This window comes from Stegostoma tigrinum, chromosome 16, assembly GCF_030684315.1.
Source record: "Stegostoma tigrinum isolate sSteTig4 chromosome 16, sSteTig4.hap1, whole genome shotgun sequence".
In the NCBI taxonomy this organism is placed as follows: domain Eukaryota; kingdom Metazoa; phylum Chordata; class Chondrichthyes; order Orectolobiformes; family Stegostomatidae; genus Stegostoma; species Stegostoma tigrinum.
In genome coordinates, this window is record NC_081369.1 from 23,674,062 (window position 1) to 23,696,254 (window position 22,193).

The 22,193-nt window shown below is 42.0% G+C and overlaps 1 protein-coding gene and 1 long non-coding RNA gene across 2 annotated transcripts in view; both read left to right on the top strand.

The window, feature by feature from the left end:
- The first annotated feature begins 9,753 nt into the window (after positions 1–9,753).
- irx3a (iroquois homeobox 3a) lies at positions 9,754–13,216 on the top strand. Its single transcript, XM_048546181.2, has 4 exons — positions 9,754–10,279; positions 10,848–11,868; positions 12,535–12,601; positions 12,816–13,216. Exons 1-4 carry the CDS (start codon positions 10,067–10,069, stop codon positions 12,868–12,870), a joined length of 1,356 nt encoding a protein of 451 aa, XP_048402138.1. The 5' UTR covers positions 9,754–10,066; the 3' UTR covers positions 12,871–13,216.
- Positions 13,217–18,298: 5,082 nt separating this feature from the next.
- The window catches only part of LOC125460050 (uncharacterized), a 33,125-nt gene continuing 29,230 nt past the window's right edge, over positions 18,299–22,193 (top strand). The window contains exons 1-2 of the long non-coding RNA XR_007249163.2: positions 18,299–18,333; positions 20,578–20,653. This is a non-coding gene — a long non-coding RNA (uncharacterized LOC125460050). The remainder of the gene's footprint in view (positions 18,334–20,577; positions 20,654–22,193) is intronic.

Genomic DNA, 22,193 nt, shown 5'->3' on the forward strand with positions numbered 1-22,193 from the left:
GCCAGTTGGCTTAACTTTGGTAATGGGGAAAATGCTTGAATCTATCATTAAGGAAGAAATAACAAGCCATCTGGATATAAATTGTCCCACTGGGAACACCCAGCATGGGTTCATGAAGTGTAGGTCACGTTTAACTAATTTGGTGGAATTCTTTGAGGACATTACTTGCATCATGGACAATGGAGAACCTGTGGATGTGGTGTATCTGGATTTCCAGAAGGCGTTTGACAAGGTGCCACACCAAAGGTTGCTACATAAAGTTGCACTGTATTACAGGTAATGTATTGACGTGGATAGTGGATTGGTTGACCAATAGAAAGCAAAGAGTAGGGGTAAATGGATGTTTTCCTGGTTGGTGGTCAGTAGCTAGTGATGTGCCTTAGGGATCAGTGTTGGGAGCTCAATTGTTTACAATTTACATAGCTGATTTGGATTTGGGAACTAAGTGTGGTGTGTCAAAATTTGCAGATACCACTAATGTGAGTGGTAAAGCAGAAGACGCTGAAAGTCTGCAGAGGGATATAGGTAGTGTAAGTGAGTGGGCAACGGTCTGGCAGATGGAGTACATTGTTGATAAGTGTGAGGTTATTCATTTCGGTCGGAATAACAGCAAAATGGACTGTGTTTTAAATGGTAAAAAGTTGCAGCACTCTGCGGAGCAGAGGGACTTGGGTGTCCTTGTGCATGAATCGCTGAAGGTGGGATTGCAGGTCCAGCAGGTAATTAAAAAGACAAATGGAATTTTGTCTGCCATTGCTCGAGGGATGGAGTTTAAAAACAGGGAGGTTATGCTGCAGCTGTACAGGGTCCTGGAGAGGTCACACCTGGAGCTCTGTGTGCAGTTTTGGTCTCCTTACTTGTGAAGAGATATACTGGCATTGGAGGGGGTGCAGAGGACATTAATTTGGTTGATTCCAGAGTTGAGAGGGTTGGATTATGAGGAGTGACTGAGTAGACTGGGATTATACTCATTGGAATTCAGAAGAATGAGGAGAGATCTTACAGAAACATATAAGATTATGAAGGGAATAGATAAGGTGGAGGCAGAGCGGTTGTTTCTGCTAGCAGATGAAACTAGGAAAGAGGGCATTGCCTCAAAATAAAGGGAGGCAGATGTAGGACTGAGGTCAGGAGGAACTTCTTCACCCAAAGGGTTGTGAATCTGTGGAATTCCCTACCCAGGGAAGTGGTTGAAGCTACCTCATTGAATGCTTTTAAGGCAAGGATAGAAAAAATTTTGAACAGTAAAGGAATTAAGGGTTATGGTGAGTCAGGGGGTGAGTGGAGCTGAGTCTCAAAAAGATCAGCCATGATCGTATTAAATGGCGGGGCAGGCTCGAGGGGCCAGATGGCCTACTCCTGCTCCTGGTTCTTATGTTCTTATGTCAAAAAGTAATCACATGCGATTCATTCTATTCTGCTTTATATAGATGTTTGTAACTTTTTGTGCGCATTTAAATTAGCTGGAGCTATATAAATACCTGGTTCATGACTGAAACCTACTTTCCCAAACAGAGTTGTTTTCAAACAGTTTAAGAAAAACCTAGAAATTGCCAACACAGTATTATAGCTAGTTTTTATTGGCCCAGGCTGTATTGTGCATCATTTGAGGTGTTGCCTGGTTAGAAGCTTGATTTACATTAAATTTACTCTCTACAGCAGGCTTATCACTAAGCTTTATTCCAGAAACACACTTTCAGTGAAGCTTCAAAATTATTACTTCATTTAACAAAGTAAATATACAAATAGATATGCCATAGGGAGAATGAGAGGGCACACAATGTTTCAGAACAGATGGGAAGAAGTGAAGATATGAATTGTTCCAAAATTGGATTGACTTAGATTTTCAGTTTCTAGAGAAGGTTTTTCCCCTTTTTTAGCTTTTGTAATATTGTAATGGCAATTTAACTGAAAATCATTGAACAGCAGGCTTTTAAGTATAGACAACCATCATCTTAAACCCTAAAGCTTGCACCTATGCACTGTAGGTCTTGCATTCATGTTTGCCTTTATGTTGTGTATGTATATACATGTGTACCTGTGCCTGAATATGCACATCCCTGTAAGCTGGCAAATGTTTGTTTGTGCTAATGTGTATGTTATGCATGTGTATGTGCACATTTATGAACATATGAAACATCTCTGTAGTGCAGGTATAGCTTGTGAGAACACCACAAACTGAGCACCTGAACATGTTTCCCCAACACCGCCGCCCCCGACCCCCCACAACTGTTCAGCATTTTCTCCTTAATTAGGCCCATCCTTTGCGTCCAAACCCACTGTTTGCATGCCCTTGACCTCACTTGATATAGAGATTTTGTTATTCTTAACTTTGCCTATTTCTCCATCCTCCTTTCTTGTCAGTTTCATTTTGTTTTTTTTTCTTTATATTTCTTTCTTGTGTGCCAGCTTACCTCCCCCACCCCAACCGCCGGGCTTTCTCTAGTCTCCTTCTGCCGGTGTTTACGTTGTGTGTCACATCATACGGTCTATCTGCTTTTACCCCCACCCCACCCCCTCTCTTTCTCATTATCTCTTTCTCACACTCTCTGCTTGTCTCTCACACACACATTCACTCTCTATCTCTCTCTCTCTCTCTCTCTCTCTCTCGGGATTCAGGAATTCTCTCGTCCTGGTAGCCCACTTCCAAGAGCTGTGGCTAATAAAGGGATCATAACGAAAAAAGAAACGCTTGTCTAGGTGTCTGCTCCCAGAATGGAGGCACGAAGTGCCATTGGAAATCAATTCATATGATGACTTCAATAATGATACTCACGGCTGTAAAAACTAGCCATGTAGAAAAGGGAGATAAATTGGGTCAAAGGCCGTCACTGGAAGGAATCGAGCCACATTACTTTCTTTTCTGTGAAATCACTTTTTTCTTTTAATATTGCTAACTCCTAGGATTTTAATATTGCTAACTCCTAGGATAAACTCAGCAATGATGTACGTAAAATGAATTATAAAGAAATCCGGCATGCAACTAATCCATGTATAGCTAGACGGCTCCCAGAATTCGAAACAGAACCACAATAAGAAATCATCGTTCGACATTATAGCTAATTTCTATCAGGGCTCATTAAATTTGTAGGATAAAGGAGGCAGCTATAGCGCAAATATGGTATTTTCCCAACTGAATAAACCGTTGTCACTTGGCCCAGAAATTGCCAGTGTTAAGCCAGTTTGCATTTTAATTTGGCCCTGAAGTTACTTATTTCATTATTGATCAAACATAATGCTGAATCAATGTTCATCTTGTTACCTGGGACATTTCCATGTAATACAGTGATAACACTGCCCGGAGTTACTCATTCCAATTCAAAACTGACTTTACGAGAAATCAATGGTTATTTGTTACTGATATAAGACTTTGTGAAGAGTGTTAAGACTCCAAGAAAACAAACAAAAAACTGCACAGTCAATGAATTTCTGTATTTTACGGGTTCGCACCATGAAACCGCCCAAATCAGTAGACTAACAGTCTCATGTCAAAATGGATTTCAACCTACTTGAATGCTACAGTTAAATCGATCGATAAACCCCTGCATCCATCTGTCTATCAGTTATCGTGTACAGTATCTCCTTCTGTAGATTAGACCAATTAAAACAGTTAACTTTAAATATTACGCAATACAATCCAATAAAAGTCAATTACAGTATATACTTTTGCAACGGTGATATTGTCGGGAGGAGATGGAAGTAGATTGGATGGAAAATAGATGGACATGTGGTAGTCACAAGCATACATTTCAGTTTTAGATAGCGTTCTCCAATTAGGGAAAAGGATACTAGGGTTCGAGATCATTTTGTATTCGAAAAATGTTTGCAAACTTTTTTTAATGTGTTTGCTCCAAGTTCCTATTTCAGATCAATTCTGTTTGGGAAAGAAAAGCAAACCAGAGCAAGAGAGAGAGGGAAGGCTGTTTGTCAGGGTTTGGCTCTGTTTGGATTGATTAATTAACACGTCCCCGTGGCATTTGTCTAGCCAGAGAGCCCGCGAATGTGCAAGAGAGAAGTATTCTCCAGACGATCATTTTGCATTGAGATGCCCACTCAGTTCGGGCCCGATTTCAGTGAGTAAAGGTTCAGTGTAAATAGCATTCAAATAATCAGACGAAAAGCCTATAATAAAACACATGGAAGCCCCCACAGGATCGACAGCACAATATTTACTGAAGACTCGTCGGCAGCAAAGCCACTAACAGCAGCCGGCTGCCTGCACCAAGAGCCCTGACCCCTCCAATCAATTACTACACAAACTCCAGAATTTAACCACAGGATCATTATTTATGGGTTCCTTTTAACGTTCACCTCGCAGTTGTTTCCCTTTCCCAGTCCCGATCACAGTTCTCATCCTCCCTACAATCTACTGACAAACAACAACGATTGGAGTCGAGTTTGCCTTATTCCGCGTAGTGTTTTAAACAACTGGCCGTGCAAAATAGTGGCTTACGCTAGGCATTTAGCGAACAGAGCAATATCGGATCCATCAAAAGTAATCTGTTACCATTGTGCCTTGGGGATATACTGTTTGTGGTTTGTAACTGCTAGCTGGTCATTTTGATTCAGAAATATCTTCCTCCTTGATTGAAATATTGCTCATCCCACATCGAATCTAGTATTTACAGAGAGCCATCGTAGTTTCCTTCCAAAGTCTAACGGTGCACAAGAGTGGTTTGTTTAACCATGACTTCTGAACGGCATTACATATCTGCGTGTCAGTTATTCTACAACGCTTCATCCACATTTAAAATAGAGATATCTGTGTGTTGAAGGGGACTTTACGGAGATCTAATAGGAATGTAGATGCTGTGTTTGCCCATTCCTAATCCTTGCTTGCTGGTGTGAAGTCGCTCACAGGTGCCTGATACTGAGGCTTCCCATTCGATAGCGCCGCATGAGGCCAGAGACCATGTTACGAAAGAAAAAGGAACTGTTGGTCAGTGTGTTCCCATTGACCCGTTTCGCACGTATTGAACTAGAATTTCTGCATTTTCACCTCAGAAGGAAACATTCTGCCGAGTCGCTAATTTTCCTCCCCTCGCACAGCAAGCCGAGAGAAAACTAACTGCACTAGCCTAAAAATCAAGATGATAGATAGGTGTCTTGTATCTGCAATTCATCAACTTATCTTGGCGAGATCACATCTTGAAACAACAGCATCATTGTACACATCAATATTGTATATGGTTGTATAACTAATTATAAACACTAATTACTGCCTCTAAATGTGTAATATGCACTTTGCAGAAGCTAAATAGAAGAGCTAAAGCAACGGCTGTTTAGGTGCAAACTTATTTGCGAAGATCCTGCTGCCAGGACATACTTAGCGTTTTTTTAAAATTAAACTAAGTAATTACTTTATTTGAGCTCTCCCGTTGCCAGTCTCCATTTTCCTAATTTGTTCGAAATGTTGAGAGGCTGAATCCGATTTTGAACTCTCGGCAATGGGGAAGGAACAGCAGTATCTAATTTGAAATCCCTTGACACTTACGTGCTGTCCCTTGGCTGCAATGAAACTTAAGATGTAGAGTCTTAGGAGACACCCTGGGCTTCCCAAACGTCCCGATTTTATTAACGTCTCCCTCAAAGAATTTGCAAATAAAAGTTCATGTTTTGAAGTAATGAAAAAAAGTAGCTGTGTCCCCGGCTTTCAACCCAACGCCTGCTCCAAACATTGAGGATCATTAATTTTGTTTTCTTTTCAAATCAAATGTCGGTGCAATTAACAGATTTGATCAGAGAACTGCAAAAGATTGATTCCATACGCGATAAGGAATGTGCAACTTGTTATCTGTAACCCCGGAATTACGGAAAAGCTCCAAACGTGTAATTGGAAGAGTGTTGTCTGTGCTTTTTCAAACACTTTCATCTCCCCCGCTCTCTTTTATTTCCTCTCTAACATTTTTCACCTCGGCAGTTCCCACAGATTCTCGTTTGGCTGAACTTGCATTCCAATATCATTGTAAATTGAATATGTTTCTTGATGATCGATTTCAACAATTATCTCATTGTAGCATTCAAACATCTTTTCGGAGTCTCGCCTTAAAACAAAAACATCCTATATGGTTCAGATTAAAAGTAGTTGCCAATAAGTTTGTTTTTTTGACACAGACAAAGCTGCAATTGTAACAACCAACACTGGTTTCAGTTATTTGCCAAGGAAAGCGACGGGTTTAAGTTATATTGTGGGAGTGATATAGGCGTTATAAACCAATCCCACAGGAAACAATATCTATAGAGATAAATCTCGCCATAGATTTGAAAGTGGCGGATCTATTACATATGTGTAATGTATATTCCTGTGGGATTTTCCACCGTGGTGTTCAACATTAGAGAAATATAAATATTTTTAAATGAGAGTATAAAACTCAATCATGCTTCGCGGTCATTAAAAGTCTATTTACAGTTCACTGCGGAAATCTCAGAGAGGGACAAGCGCTGGTCCAATTTTGTCTTACAAAAAAAAGGATCGGTTTCAGATTATGGAAGATTTTATAGCGCTCATTTTAACCACGACTTCTTTCCCCAGTCCCCGAAGAGGGTTTATAAGTGTAAAAGGAGTAACGAGTGTTAAAGAGGAGTAATAAATCAGCAGCCGGCCAGCGGGTCCTGACACCGCCCGGAGATGCGGCACGTGTCATGGCCGGGCTCCGAGTGCCTCCGAGCGGGAAACTGTCCCAGTCAGGACCGCTGGTTGAGACAGCTCCATCTATTTGGCCGTCTTAGAGCGCAAACCAGGTCCGCCTGACCTTTTAACTTGCTTTCCGTACTGTTCAGAAACTAATTTTACAAATGTACATGAAATAATAAAGAAAGACGTTTATAGTTTGAAGGCTCCTCTGTAATGAAATCCCGACATGAAGCTTTTGCCCCGAAGCAAGCATTGACCCTAAGAGTGTAATAGCCTTCCCATTAGATGATTGACCAAAATATACAACAATTTCTCGCTTAGCATGGACTGGTATCAAAGGTATTGTGCTACAAACTGAACGATTACCTCTGTTTATCTTAGAAAAAGGATTTTTATCACTTAACAATTGTCATTATTCTTTGCACAAATCATTTTCTTTCAAACAACCAGTTTTTGAAAAGCACGTTAATTGCACAGTAATCCAAGGTCCTAGGACTTCAAAGGGTTAATAACAGCAATATATTCAGTACCGTATGTCCCCTAAAATCAAGAGGCTGGCTTATTCACTTGACTAATTGATTTCTGTACAGTGTGTACTTCAACCGGTAAAGTTACTCATTAAATTAATTGATTATTAGTGCGTTGATGCTGTTGCCGACGTCAATGATGAGGAAACACGTTTCTTACTGAGCACATTTAAACCAGTCACAATCCACGTGTCTTGCTGTAAGTAACAAACATCTAAATTACTGGTAGCACGATATGAAGTACGCTCAGTGACACGGGCCAAATCACATTAGCATTACAATATAGAATCTATAGAAAGACAGCGTCCAAATGTTCTGTGCCGTGACCCCCAATCCTTACTGATCCTGCTAGTTGCATCACCTGTGCTCCAACATTCGCTTTCCGCCTTTTTGCTCTTTTCGTTCAATTTTATTTACTGTTTTCGCCCATTTCGGATTGTCTCATTTTCCTAAGCTCTCAGTTTCCTAGATTTAAAACTCCGGAATTATGCTAACAAATGTACACATTTTGTTTGAATTCACTTTTGAGCGTTCCCCTCCCATGTACTCCTTTTCTCGCCTTTTCTACTCTATCCTTGTGATCTGTTCTCTTTAATCTCAGTCTCTCAGTCTGTTTATTTCTTGTTCTTAGTCTCCTTCTCTAGTTCTATTTGCTTTAGATTATCATATTTTTCAGCCTGTGTTCTTGGCTTTTCATTCTTACTTTCCCGCCTGTACTTTCATCCTCTACCTTCTTTCCTTTCAGTGTTAAATCTTTTTTTCATGTTTCAAAGGATGCGTTCAGTGCCGACTTTCCATTTTCTTGACACTTTACTCTCCATCACTACTTTCTCCTGCCTTTTATGGGCCGATTTCTATTCTTTGCGCTGCCCTGAACGTTCCCCTTTTGCCCAAGATATACGAATGAAGAATTTCCGAACCACCACTCTACCTAAAGGCGCGGGGCCACGGCAATGAATTTTTCAAGATGATTAGAATTCTGTCTACATGACACATGGCAATATATGTGAAGTAATTAATAAGGTAATAGCCCTGCCCGTGCCCCGGCCCCCAGCAACCCCCACCCAGTACCCACGCCCTCCCTGCGAATAGTCCGCTCCACAAACTGGACTGAGGTTGATTTCGCCTCAAGCCATGTGCAGCTCAAACTTAAAGAGCACGCAGTTTTCCAACGTGCTGCCACGCTGATCTGTAACCAAAGATTTAGATTGGTCTTTGTCCTTGCGAGATCGCGAAGCTTCCAGAATCCTTCCCTGCATTGAAACCAGTCCTTATAAAATAAATGGCCGAGTTTAATGTAAGAGTTTGGAAACCGTGTAGGCAACAGGGACCTAGAGTTTGTAGCCTCGCGGTCAAGTCACTACCGCAAAATCCTGACCAACTGGGCTGTTTTAAAAACTTAACAAGCGCAGATCATTCAGTTACTTTATGCATTCTCGCTGCTTAACTACTCGAACCGATTAAGGTACAAAAGCAAGCCCGATCCCGAACGCCTCTCTCCAAAGGCAGTCAATAATTCGATTTCTAGTTTGTATTTGTGCACAATTCAATAGACGAATTTATCACCGGCCGTCAGTTAACAAGGCCAGAAAAAAAAACACAATTTAAAATTTTACTCTATTCTTCAAACAATGGGTGGGCGATTATCTGACATCAAATACCAGAATGATGAGCCATAAAGCGATTAGATGTGGTACATACAGATTTAATATATTGATTCAGAGAATTTCAATCCAGGGACTTGCTTCGCGCTAATCCGCATTTATTACAATCTCGTGTTTTGCTTTATCATGCAGACCTATCGTTTCACAACACCACACCGTAGAGAGGAACGGGGAATCATAAATTTGCTAATTACAGTTTAGGGACAGGACAAAACGTGATAATGAGTTTGGTATGAAGGTGCTGGAGGCTGTGCAATTCACACCACTTCTGTACCAGCTTAACCACGGTAAGGGCAGCTTCTGAGTTTACGCCGGATTTCTTTATGTGTTTGAAATTAGCGTTAGTCCGCTTTGATGTGAAGTGGTGGCTCTATACCCGTTTGAAGTCCATTATTAACAAAGAATTAACTGGATCCTGAACTGCGCTGCCCACTCTCAGCCCACGCAGAGGAAACACCAGCTCATTTCGTTGAATCAAATAAAACTAACGCATTGGGGGTGCCAAGCGAACTTTCTTTAAATAGGGTAGATAGCAAGATGAGAGCCTATGTATATGCATGCAGTGTCGACGTCACCAAAAACTAAGGGTCTGTTTAACAAAGTTAAAACAATAGGTTAGGGAGAATAAAGTTTTGTCAAGCGAGCTGTAAAAAAAAACTACATCAAAGCGATCTCAACTTGTTCAGATTCCGTTTTGTCTTACTGAGGTCGGTTTTCTTTCTCTTGTTTGCGTTTGATGCCAATTATATTTCTACAAATGCTCAGCTTTTAAAAGAAAACCCCGTGGCAAAAAAAAGTGGGAGGCGAATGTACTTCTTTGAAACATTTGGGGCGGGCATGTTTTTTTTTGCCGGAGAACTGGTACTGATTGGCGATCGCAAACTGCGACTTGAAAGCAACTGAAATAAAAGATCGCGACGTCAGTAAATAGATTTGGAAAAAAGACACGCTCTGTGACAAAGGCAGAGATTTGAGTAAAAGCTGCGGCGGACCCTGAAGAAATAGGAGGGGCCTAGCTCATGTCAGAAATGTCAATCAGGCCATCAACTCCGAATAATCTCTACGAATCTGTTAGGACCTGACCTGGGCACCCGCAGATCAATAGCAAGTTGAGAGAGCGATCGGATCGGTTACAGTGTGTCTGCATGTGGAAACGTATACTTCCAGCTGGGTCTGTAGCGTTAAAGGTGGCTACTCCGGCTCTTTCCGCACCGCGATTTCTCCCGCACTAGTCACTGGCCATGTCTTTCCCACAACTGGGATATCAGTACATTGCTGCTACTAGGCCACTTTACCCCGATCGTCAGGGTCTATCATCTTCCAGGGCTGGGAGCGATCTCACGGCGTCCGGAGCTGCCTCCACTGTCCTCACCATGTACGGCTCCCCTTATGCCGCCCAAGGATACGGCGCCTTCTTGCCTTATGCAGCCGATCTACCCCTGTTTCCTCAACTGGTAAGAACATTTACGTCAGTTTGCTCTCTCTTCCAGTCCTCTGAGCGCCGGTAAATCATTTCTGTACAAACGCCACCCCAACCCCCACCACCCCAAAAAAATACAGAAAGTTTGCAAGCGATTACCAAAGCAGCACGCGGGGCCAGAAACAGTGTGGGACTGGGGATTCTCAAAAATATTTTTTGGTTAAAAAAGCGCTTTACTTCAACCACTTTTCTTTTCGCTGTTGACTTTTCTCCCGAAAACTTTCCCGTCAGTTTCTGCGCCGCGTTTGTCAGTTTCACTGCCGTTTCCTCGTCAATTTCACTTGCGGATTTTGTTATTTTTTTCGGGTGTGTGTGTGTGTGTGTGGCAGCTCCATTTTTGTTTGGCTTCCAGCGTGGTGTCACTCCACAAACTTTCCTCTCGCCCCAATTGCTTTCTCTTCACCTCAACACGGGTGTTTTTGTGTGGCGACAGAGCGTAGCTGAATTGACTGTTGTGTTTCATCTTATGTTTGAGTTCTAAACGAGCACTCTCCCTCTTCCCACTTCTCCCCCGATCCTCCCTATCCCACCTCCCTGTTTAGGGTGCCCAGTATGAACTGAAGGAGAGCCCAGGAGTACAGCATCCTGCTTTCCCGCACCACCACGCCGCCTATTACCCTTACGGCCAGTACCAGTTCGGGGACCCGTCCAGGCCGAAAAATGCCACCAGGGAAAGTACCAGCACTTTGAAAGCTTGGCTGAACGAGCACCGCAAAAACCCGTACCCGACCAAAGGAGAGAAGATCATGCTGGCCATTATCACCAAAATGACCCTGACCCAAGTGTCGACGTGGTTCGCCAACGCCAGGAGGAGGCTGAAAAAGGAGAACAAAATGACTTGGACTCCCAGGAACAGGACGGACGAGGAGGGCAATTCGTACGGAAGCGAGCCAGACCTGGAAGGGGAGAAAAAGGAGGAGGACGAGGAGATCGATTTGGAGAATATTGACACGGAGAATATTGAAAGCAAAGAGGACGAGGACGAGCAAGACCCGGACTTCAACTTGGACTGCAAACTGGATGGCAGAAGTGACTCAGAAATCTCGGACACTTTCGACGAGTTGAACGGCCCGGAGGCCGGCTTTCTGAAATCGGTGGTAGAAGACAGCAGAGTGAGCGAAGACAAACGGGGTGACCTGTCCCCGCAGATCTCCGGGCAGGTCAGCGGCGATCCGACCAAAAACAACAGCGAGAGGAAAAGTCCGGTGTCGCCTGCACCCGAGAACAGCCTGTCGGTGAACCAGAAACCTAAAATCTGGTCTCTGGCTGAGACGGCCACGACGCCAGACAATCCTCGCAAATCTCCCCAGATCAGTAACCCTCCCGCCGGCTCCGCTGCTGCCTCCTCTCTCCTGGGCCAGCACAGACTTTTCGCCTGCCCCATGGGCAAATTTCAGAACTGGACAAACCGCACCTATTCTCACCACCCGCTGGCTTTAATTAATTCCAATCATTTCCTTGGACTTAGTACAGGCCAAGCTGTTCCGACTGCCGGGGTTCCCGCATTTTGCACAGTCAGGGGAGGCGAGGAACGGGCGCAGTCTGCAGAACCCACGGTAACAGGTACATTGAACTCAAATCCTATGAAACATGCTTCAACCAGACTCTGAGAACACCTCACACAATTTGCAAAGGGAATCAATTTTTTTAAAAAAATGAATAATACCGATCAGCAGCCTTACCAGTTGGGCCTTTTATTTAAACAATAAAGTTAAAAGTTAAAAGGAATGATTAACTCAGCGGTGATCTCCAAAGGTATCCCAACGATTGCGAATTAATTACATTTACTGATTACACAAAGCCCACTTCTTCATTTTTTTTTCAATCGATCCTGAGAGATTTTTTACATCCTGCTCGCGAAAAGTACCATTGCTCAATTGTAACTAAATCCAAGATAGAAGTACTCTAAGGTGCAATCAAAGTAATGGGATAATGATTTTTTGATGGTCAAAATTGCATTTATTATAAACTGATCTTCAGCACCAGTTTTAAGTATAATTTATAATTTCATTACAATAACTTTTCCAGTAAGTATTAGGTAGGGAAAAAAAGGCACCCATGTAATAAGATAACACTTACCCTGTATTGTATTCACACCACTTTATCCTTTAACTGGTCTAATTGGTAACGATTCTATAACAAAGTTGAATTTCAGCGTCTGAATCTGAGTAAAAGTGGCCTCGATAATGGCGAACAATACCAATTATCAGAACTCGTTGTTATTTGCAGATCGAAGCAGTGCCTTGGAAATAGAGAAAAAAATAGTAAAGACAGCTTTCCAACCAGTTCCGAGACGGTAAGAAACATGTTTCGTTTTTGTCCGCATCTTCCCACCATTTTACACCAGATGGAGGTCTTTGCAGTAACAGGCGTGCAGCTTTTTTGTATTCCTCGCTGTAGTTGACCTGCATTTAAAACTTAAATCACAACATTTTACACAAAATGTGGATGTCAAACTTTGGGGGAAAAAAAATCAAAACACTGATCCACAACAATTTTGTTCGTTTCAGACCCCAGAATCAACTCGATGCAGCCATGGTTTTGTCGGCGCTTTCATCCGCATAGTCACTTATGGCATTTTTTTTAAAAAAAGAACTTTATTTTGTAACCATTTTCTTGTTAAATGGAATGTAAAAATAATTTTTTCCCTGTATAGTTTAACCTGTAAGCATGTATGTGTACTAAACTGAACCGGTAATGTAATACTAGCCGACAAGGCGTGTATCAATTAGTTGCATTTGTGAGATAAAAGTGAACCCAGTTTTTTTTTGTAAGTCCAGTGAGAATTAGTTATCACCTGGTGTTCGAGATGTTTTGTATATACTGCAAACAAAAAATGTACATACGTGTGAACGAAATTGTACAAGAAAGTATATATTTTTGGCTAATAAATGAACAGTTACGACTTTAATCTCTTGTCTTTTGTATTTTGAAAGCTGCCAGTGTTGTAACCATTCCCACTGAACAGTTCAACATTCTGTTCACAAGGTCTAGTGAGTTTTATGATTGTTAATTGGCAATTCTATCATCCTCGAAAAAATCTCAACCCGTGAGAAAATATGCCCACTTCCCGGCCTCGAGTACTTTTAAAATATCTATTAATTACAGCAAAAGGAAGATTGTAAGCGGCTTAACTCAAAAGTTTTAAATATCTTTTGAAAAAGAAATTCTATCAAATCAAATGACATTTGATACAGCTCACATCACTTTGTTTATACCTACAGTTCCATGTGCTTTCTTTTTCTAAACAAAAACATACTGGTTTCGTTTTTTAAGCGTCAACCTTCTGTCAGCAAAAATATTTTTTTTCCACAGCTAATATTTACACTAGCCCCAAGTGACCAAGCGGTGCTAAAATTAAACCCCCAAACCTAATTTTCAAATATTATGAAGGATGCCAAAATATTGCACCCAGGTACAGTTTCGGTTTTTGATTTGATACGATATCTGTAAAACAATGTTTTGGGGATCATTGCGGTGTAGGTTTTAGTCGTTGCTTCATTGGTTGCAAGATATTTGGCATTATCGTTGCAAGTAGTTCAAATCATGACAATATTTTAATGCGGAATGATTGTAGATGCTTGAGACACTTATACAGTATAATGACTAAATGACTTGAATAATACCAGATCCCCGAAGGCCCAACGCTGATGTGTTGGATTTTGGAGTGAATGGGGATGGGAAGAGTCGGGCTAAGAGCGCCTCCTACAGGCAGACATTCTCAAATGCCGCAGTAATCTCCAGAAGGAAGGGACACATTAATGTGGTACATCATGGGGAAAAATAGTCGTAAAACGCAGCTGCCTAACTTACTCCTGCTGTGTTCAAACCATTCATTTTGTAAAATTTGATGGTCTGTGCGAAAACTATATTAACTTTCATTCACTTCACGGATTATTTTTGGAGCCGTGAGATTCGGCCAAAATTGTTATTTACTCTCAGTGTTTTGCAAAACCCAGCTGTGAATTATGAAAAGATCAAAGTCAAGCTTTATCTGTCTCCAACTTTGTACAGAAGTTGGCGAGTATTTTCCTTGCGAGTAAACCAGCTTCTTTCCTCCCGTAGACAGTCACTCACAGGAAAGGAAACATTTTCACGAATGAAATGTACAGAATCGTTCCAAGAGGCTCCTCACTGATATTATGTAATTGTTGTGAAAACCATTTATTGAAAACGGACTAGTGTTTGTTGAGTGTGCGTTTCTTTTGAAAAAGAAAGCCTCTAATTGAATTATGGCTTCAATATAATTGCTCCAAGTCTCATGCTCATTTCTAAGAGAGGGAAAAGAAACGATGCAGGCCACTTCCTTTAGAAGCAATCCATCATCAATAATAAATGATGCTAAAAGCTCATTTTACATATTTATTCGTGGTTATTGTCAGATTCTTTGAAATATCTGTTGTGTTTCGTAGTGGTTGCAAATGAGTCTCACTGTTACCAACTTAATGAATTTCCTGAAGTGTTTTCTCATCAAATAATAATCTGATGACTCTAGAGTCAGGAATACTATCGTGAAATGTTACAATAGACAACAACAAGGATACCACAATCTTTCAGAAGAGGCAGATAATTGTGGGTGGAGGAGGGGGGTGGTGGTGGAGGGGCGTGGAACAATTGATAACTCCCCCCCCCCCATTCGCAACGTCCCCCATCCCCGTAACATTTCACAACTAACCGCTTCACTGAGCGGATCTTAAGGAGCATTCCACAGTTTGCATGATTAAAGCTTATTCAATAAAGTGCTTCGGAATCGCATTCATTCATAATACAATAATGTAAAATGGTTGAAGTGCAATCGATTAGATTCAGAGCAGTTGAAAGTAAAATAGAAAACTATCAAAATAAAATCAGGTAAAAAATGTAAATTCTTTGTTGGATATATGAGAGTTTTACATTTTCTTTTGGAGTGAAAAATGATCATTTTGACTAAAAATGTGATTAACTACGGTCTTTCCGCCTGCAGGGACATTGTGGCATCGTAAATCAGCAGTCACTGAATCAAGAGCCATTCCCATTTTGCCCCTCTTTTAACTTTAGAAAGGCTCCACCTATTTGCGATGAGTTAACGAAGTGTTGCAGGCGGACTACATTTTAGCTTTTTTTTCCATTATTGCGCGTCTTGTGGTGGTGGCGATTACGACATCTATTCAAATCATTTTTTTGGTATGAATTAGTTCGAAGTGTTTTGCAATGCTGCTTTAATTAAAATGTTTGGAAAATACACGTTTAGCTGTTTGGCCAAGCTCCCACTCCGTTTCATTACGGTTCTTTGCACAGCTCAGTCAACAGGACAGTATTAAATGCTGAATCTGTCTGCCAAGGGTTTCAAACAATATACAATCCCACCGCATCCCAAAACCAGCCCAGCTCATCCCCTCCCCCCACTGCATCCCAAAACCAGCCCAGCCTGTCTCTGCTTCCCTAACCTGTTCTTCCTCTCACCCATCCCTTCCTCCCACCCCAAGCCGCACCTCCATTTCCTACCTACTTCCTCATCCCACCTCCTTGACCTGTCCGTTTTCCCTGGACTGACCTATCCCCTCCCTACCTCCCCACCTATACTCTCTCCACCTATCTTCTTTACTCTCCATCTTCGGTCCGCCTCCCCCTCTCTCCCTATTTATTCCAGAACCCTCTCCCCATCCCCCTCTCTGATGAAGGGTCTGGGCCCGAAACGTCAGCTTTTGTGCTCCTGAGATGCTGCTCGGCCTGCTGTGTTCATCCAGCTCCACACTTTATTATCTTGGATTCTCCAGCATCTGCAGTTCCCATTATCTCTGATACAATCTAGCTACCGGCCGCTTCCCTCGGTTAGCTCAAACGACATCGACACTTCTGTTTCATTTTCTGTGTCATACTTTGTCACAGGTTAACTAATGTAAATGTACGAATAGGACTCGTTTAGGACAGTTTGCCAGACGAGATTTTAGGTGTTGACAATGACTCGGCTCTGTCTCTTGAAACACCTCTGAGCAGGACAAAAAGTTTCACAGGCTTGCGGCGTCACCCGTGATACATTCTGTCCTTTATTTACACTTTCTATTTTCTCTCCGGCTAACTTGAGTAACTGCTCACAAGCTCCTTTTCGACAACACTCAACTCCTTACAGGCAAATGAATCGTTATACATCAGAGAAATTTAAAAATATTTGTGCTTCAGTTCTTTTATTGACGACGTTGCAGAATATATTGGGGAACTGTTTGCAAATCAAGGAAGTGTTATCAGGAAGGTAGACAGCTAGACTGGACTCAGGCATTTACTGTCTCTGTCATTTTGTCTATGTATCTGAGCATGATAATTCTTTCATAATTGGGCACCATTCTGTTTAAGACTCTCCGCCTCTTCCCTCCCCTGTTTGCCCCTCCTATCCCTTTCTTTCAGTCAGCCCCTTTCCTGTCTCATCAATTATCAGCCCACTACTCCCGTTCAAAAGTGAAGTCATTACACATATTCATAAATCATCTCTGCTTGGTCTGATACTGATTGATACAATTTTTTTTTAAAAAAAACTTTTGCACAGTTTTTCACCAGTTTACTTGAAGGATTTAATAAAAACGCGCGGATTTCAAGAGCAGGTCGAAATCAATAGGACTTTTAACAGCGGATACCAAACGAACCTGTTCAAATTCGCTGAGAGGTAGTAGGCACTGCAGATACTGGGGAACCTGAGATAACAGGGCGTAGAGCTTGTGCTCAAATTCGCTAGTTGTTCAGGAGTTAAGCAGTTCAAACTTTTGCATCAAGTCCCTAGAACTTAAAACATCGAGCTGGAAAGATTCAACCGCCATATCATTTCAATGTGTTGTATTTCGCCACAGTTAGATAATTTAACGTCTTAAGCTTTTTGAACAGTGTCCCTGAAACAGCCTGAGCTTTCCAGTAACTTTTTAAAACAATGTTTTAATACCAGCCACTTATGTTTTACTTCCAATGAATTTTTGCGATCGATTAAAAACAACAAATTGATTTATTGTCTTAAATAGATTCCTCAATACCTCAAACTTTGGGCATTGAAAGTCAAGTAAAATGTACTGCGAGATGCAGTTTTGCCAAGAAAAAAAATCACGATCATATTACAGTTTGTATATTTATTTTTCAAAATGATAAGTTCTCCGGGCGACACAACCGTACGGGTGTTTCAGGGTAGTGGAGGGAAATTGAGGCGAAACAGGCAGATGTGCCAGCTGCTATGCTATGTCCCCCAGGTAACTACACACCTTTTGGGCAACCGGAACCTTACGTCTGAGAGCAGGGTGGGCGGGTGGGATGTGTACCCCAGCTTCAGATCGCCTGCAGGAGCCGTTTGTTTTCACATTTCTCGAATGCTAAACATATTGCAGACATTTGCACCAGTTTTGTTAGTTCACAACCACATCTTGTATGTATCGCTTTGGCAAGTCAGGCGGGAGTCGAGTTGCTGATGGAAATAATTTAAAATCTGTTTTTTTTTCAGTATGCTAATAGGTTTCTGGTTTGGTTGGAATACTTGGAGTGGTATGTACTCCTAGAAGCAATGGGCTGCCTGGCCTCTGAGCCACTGTTTAATGCTCTAAGAGATCAGCTTAAAAGGGCATGCCCAGAGGTTCTGCGCGTTAATGTTTCTCGTACTTGGGGTATGTCATGACCAATTGTTTGGCGTCAGCCTATAAAGGGGAGTAAAAGTTTTGGAATGTCAGTAGAGTCTTGTTTCTTCCAAGTACATATATTTTTTCGGATGTTTTGTCTTTTGTTTATTGGGAACATTCGGTAACATACGATTTTGCCGCCTCTCCCGCCAGAAGTTGGATGTCTCTGTTTCTGTGGCAGAGGAACCAACACGCAGGCTGCACAGTGTGAGTTAACAGGAAGAAAATAACCCTGCCACAATTGGGGTTTCTGATTGGTTGGAGGTGAGGACACTATCTATTTTAAAGAAAAGTTCACAGGAGTTGACGAATAAGTTTACCTTTAATCGTTCCTTTTTAGGCATTCCAAAAAGCAAGAAACGATTGGGGTCCAGTTCTGATGTTGCAGTCCAAATAGCGAACAGTAAGTTAAATTCCCGCGAGAATGGAATGGTGCTGTAAAGTATTTGAGACTTCAGTCACGATTCCAGGGATAGGATTTGTACTTGTTAAAGATAATATTGCATAGCGCCTTCTGAATCATAATGGCTACATGGGAATGATTAAAATAAAATGCTCCAGACTTCGTTCTCAGTTTGAAAGGAGTTGAACCCTTAACCAAATGATAACCCTATAATCTCCGTCATGGTTATTGTAGATGTAGGACTACAATTATAATTGTACTTCAGGGAGCTAAACCAGATAATTGAGTCAGGAGCAATGAGTATATTGCTGTAATGACTCTTTCATAATTGTAAACACTAGGCATTAGGTCCTTATAGGGTCCATGGTCTATTGTGGGTGATCGCTGGTTTTAATTTTCCACTTGTGCTTTAGATTTTCATATCTGTCAAGCTTTATGCAGATATAGTCTAAAGTTGCTTCAAATAAGTTCAAAGCCAGGGATCTTTGTGTCAGCTTATTGACAAGTTGTTTATGACTTCTTGCAAACTTCACTCACCTTCCCCAGCTTCTTCGGAGCTGAAGACACATTGTGAAAGGTTATGTACATGGACTGAAAGAATGCAAAAATCAGTGTTTGGGGTGTTGTTGAAGTCCTGGGAAGGCGGTATGATTGGCTTTAATTGCGAGGTTCCTTTGCTGCAGTTGGAAATGTCTATTGATTTGTAATTCAAAATATAAACCACATAAACAAATAGAAAATGAAATCCCTCAGAGCATGAACTGCAGATGCTGGAGTCAGAGACACACAGTATGGAGCTAGAGGAACACAGCAGGCCAGGCAGCATCAGAGGAGCAGGAAAGTTGATGTTTCTGCTTGGGACCCTCCTTCAGAAATGGGGAGGGGAGCTGGGTAATAAATAGAGAGAGGAGGGGTGAGGCTGTGGAAGGTAGGTAGGATGGTGATAGATGAGTGCAGGTTATGTCAGGTCAAGGAGGTGGGGATAAAAGGGAGGTTTGGACATGGGATGAGGCGGGAGGTGGGGAGATTTTAAAACTGGTGAATTCCATGTTTAGGCCATAGGGCTGTAGGCTCCCAAGGCAGAATATGAGGTGTTGCTCCTCCAGTTTGCAGGTGGTGTCATTGTGACACTGGAGGAGGCCAGGGATGGAGACGTCACCCAAGGAGTGGGAGGGGGAGTTAAAATGATTGGTGACTGGAAGGTGTTGTTGTTTGTCACGTACAGAGTGCAAAAGCTCTACAAAGTGGTGGCTGAGTCTATGCTGGTCTCACTGATGTAGAGGAAACCACATCAGGAGCAGCAGATACAGTAGACCAAGTTGACACCCTGACCACCCACAAACTGGAGGACCAACACTTCACATTCCACCTCGGGAGCCTACAGTATGTAGGCCTAAACATAGAATTCACCAGTTTTAAAATCTCCCCACTCCCAGCCTCATCCACATCCAACCTTCATTCTCATTCCCACCTCCTTGACCTGACACAATCTGTCCATCCTTTTTGTCCCACCCCTCTGCTCCTCCCACCTCATTGACCAATCCCCACCATTCCCTACCTGCATTCACCTATTACCATCCCACCTACCTTCCCCAGTCCCACCCTCCTCTCTATTCAATTCCCAGCTCCCTTCCCGCTCCTTCCTTTCTGAAGAAGGGTCCCAACCTAAAATGTCAACTTTCCTGCTCCTTTAATGCTGCCTGGCCTGTCGTGTTCCTCCAGCTCCACACTGTGTTGAAAATGAAAGCTGTGCTTTGTTGACCTACAAGTTTAGAAATTTCTGAATATATTCAGAAATCAGACTATCCAGTCAGTGTCAGTCTTGGCACTGTTGTGACACTCTTACCTAGGGATCAAAAGGTCTTTGGTTCCAGCTCTAGTCTAGAATGTTTGATCATATAATCTAAGCCTGGCACTCAGTGTATTATTGAGGGGTAATGCAGTTGAATGACACATTAAACTGAGGCCTACCAGTCTTTTCAGATGTATGCAAAGACCATACAACATTCTTTGAAGAATATCAACTGAGTTCTTGCAATGTGCTAGCCAACATTCAGCACATAAAATAGTTGGTCCAGTTATCTAGTTGCTAGCTGCAGGAGTTTTCTGTGCACACATTGGCTACCATGCTTCTGTCATTGCAAAAATTAACACATTAGAAAAAAGACTGTATAACACTTTAATACTAAGGTTGTGAAAGGTGCTAGATAATTGTAAGTTGTTTCTTTCTGGTCAAACCAACAGGTGGCCCTCATGCACACACACATGGTAATGGTGAAAATATGCAGTACAGTTCTTTATAAGTATCGAACATAGCAAGGTAAGTGATCTTGTAAGTCACTGTACTTGTACTTATCCTTTAGCATCCTGAAGGATATAGCAAAAAAAACTCAATTGTAAACAATGGGGCATCATAAATACCTACCTATAAATCTCCCAAAACAGAATTTCACAGTGTTCAATTGGAAAGAGCCATTCATTCGATAATTAATATTTTCCCTTGGATTCAAGTTATGTGATCAAATTTTGGTGTTTGTTTGGTTAGCAGCAGTATCCCATTGAGTAGTATTGCACATGTGGAAGCTCCAATGAATGAGATTGAAAATTGATGAGACTTTCACTGAAACATTTGTCAGTAAATAAATATTCAACAGGCTTTTGATTGGCATTGTTGTTTTCTATGTTAACGTAAAGTGAGATTTTGTTTTGTCTAATAGGTGTAAGCCACTTTCCCAAGCCACCAAATGCTGGTGAGATTTCAGTTGTGGTCCAGAGGTGCAAATGTTATGTCTTTAGCAAGCTTGTGCTGACTCAGTAAAGGCTGATATGGTTGTGAGGAAATACAGTGTCATCCATTGAACAATTGAACAGTTACCAGTGGTGTGTCTCAAGGATCTGTTTTGGGGCCACTGCTGTGTGTCATTTTTATAAATGACTTGGACGCAGGCATTGGTGGATGGGTTAGTAAGTTTGCAGATGACACTAAAGTCGGTGGAGTGGTGGACAGTGTGGAAGAATATTGCAAGGTTGCAGGGAGACTTGGATGAACTGCAGAATTGGGCTGAAAGGTGGCAAATGGAGTTTAATATGGATAAATGTGAGGTGATTCACTTTGGGAGGAATAATAAGAAGGCAGAATACCGGGTCAATGGAAAGATTCTTGGTAGTGTCGACGTGCAGAGGGATCTTGGTGTCCATGTACATAGATCCCTGAAAGTTGCCACCCAGGTTGATAGTGCTGTTAAGAAGGCTTATGGTGTGTTAGGTTTTCTTGGTAGAGGGATTGCGTTCCGGAGCCGTGATGTCATGCTGCAACTGTACAAAATGCTAGTGCAGCCTCATTTGGAATATTGCGTGCAGTTCTGGTCGCCCCATTACGGGAAGGATGTGGAAGCATTGGAAAAAGGCGCAGAGAAGATTTACCAGGATGTTGCCTGGTCTGGAGCGCAGGCCCTATGAAGAAAGGCTGAGGGACTTGGGTCTGTTCTCAATGGAGAGAAGGAGGCTAAGAGGGGATTTAATAGAGACATACAAGATGATCAGAGGATTAGATAGGGTGGACAGTGAGAGTCTTTTTCCAAAGATGATGACTTCAGCTTGTACAAGGGGGCATAGCTGCAAATTGAGGGGTGATAGATTTAAGACAGATGTCAGAGGCAGGTTCTTTACTCAGAGAGTGGTAAGGGCGTGGAACGCCCTGCTTGCCAATGTAGTTAACTCAGCCACATTACAGGCATTTAAACAGTCCTTGGATAAGCATATGGATAATGATGGGATAGTGTAGGGGGAGGGGCTTAGATTAGTTCACAGGTTGACACAACATCGAGGGCCGAAGGGCCTGTTCTGCGCTGCATTGTTCT

Excerpts from the sequence above, each read along its gene's own strand:
- irx3a (XM_048546181.2), top strand. The coding sequence starts at position 10,067 with ATGTCTTTCCCACAACTGGGATATCAGTACATTGCTGCTACTAGGCCA. Across the intron at positions 10,280-10,847 it reads TACCCCTGTTTCCTCAACTG|GGTGCCCAGTATGAACTGAA; the intron begins GTAAGAACATTT and ends CTCCCTGTTTAG. Across the intron at positions 12,602-12,815 it reads TTCCAACCAGTTCCGAGACG|ACCCCAGAATCAACTCGATG; the intron begins GTAAGAAACATG and ends TGTTCGTTTCAG.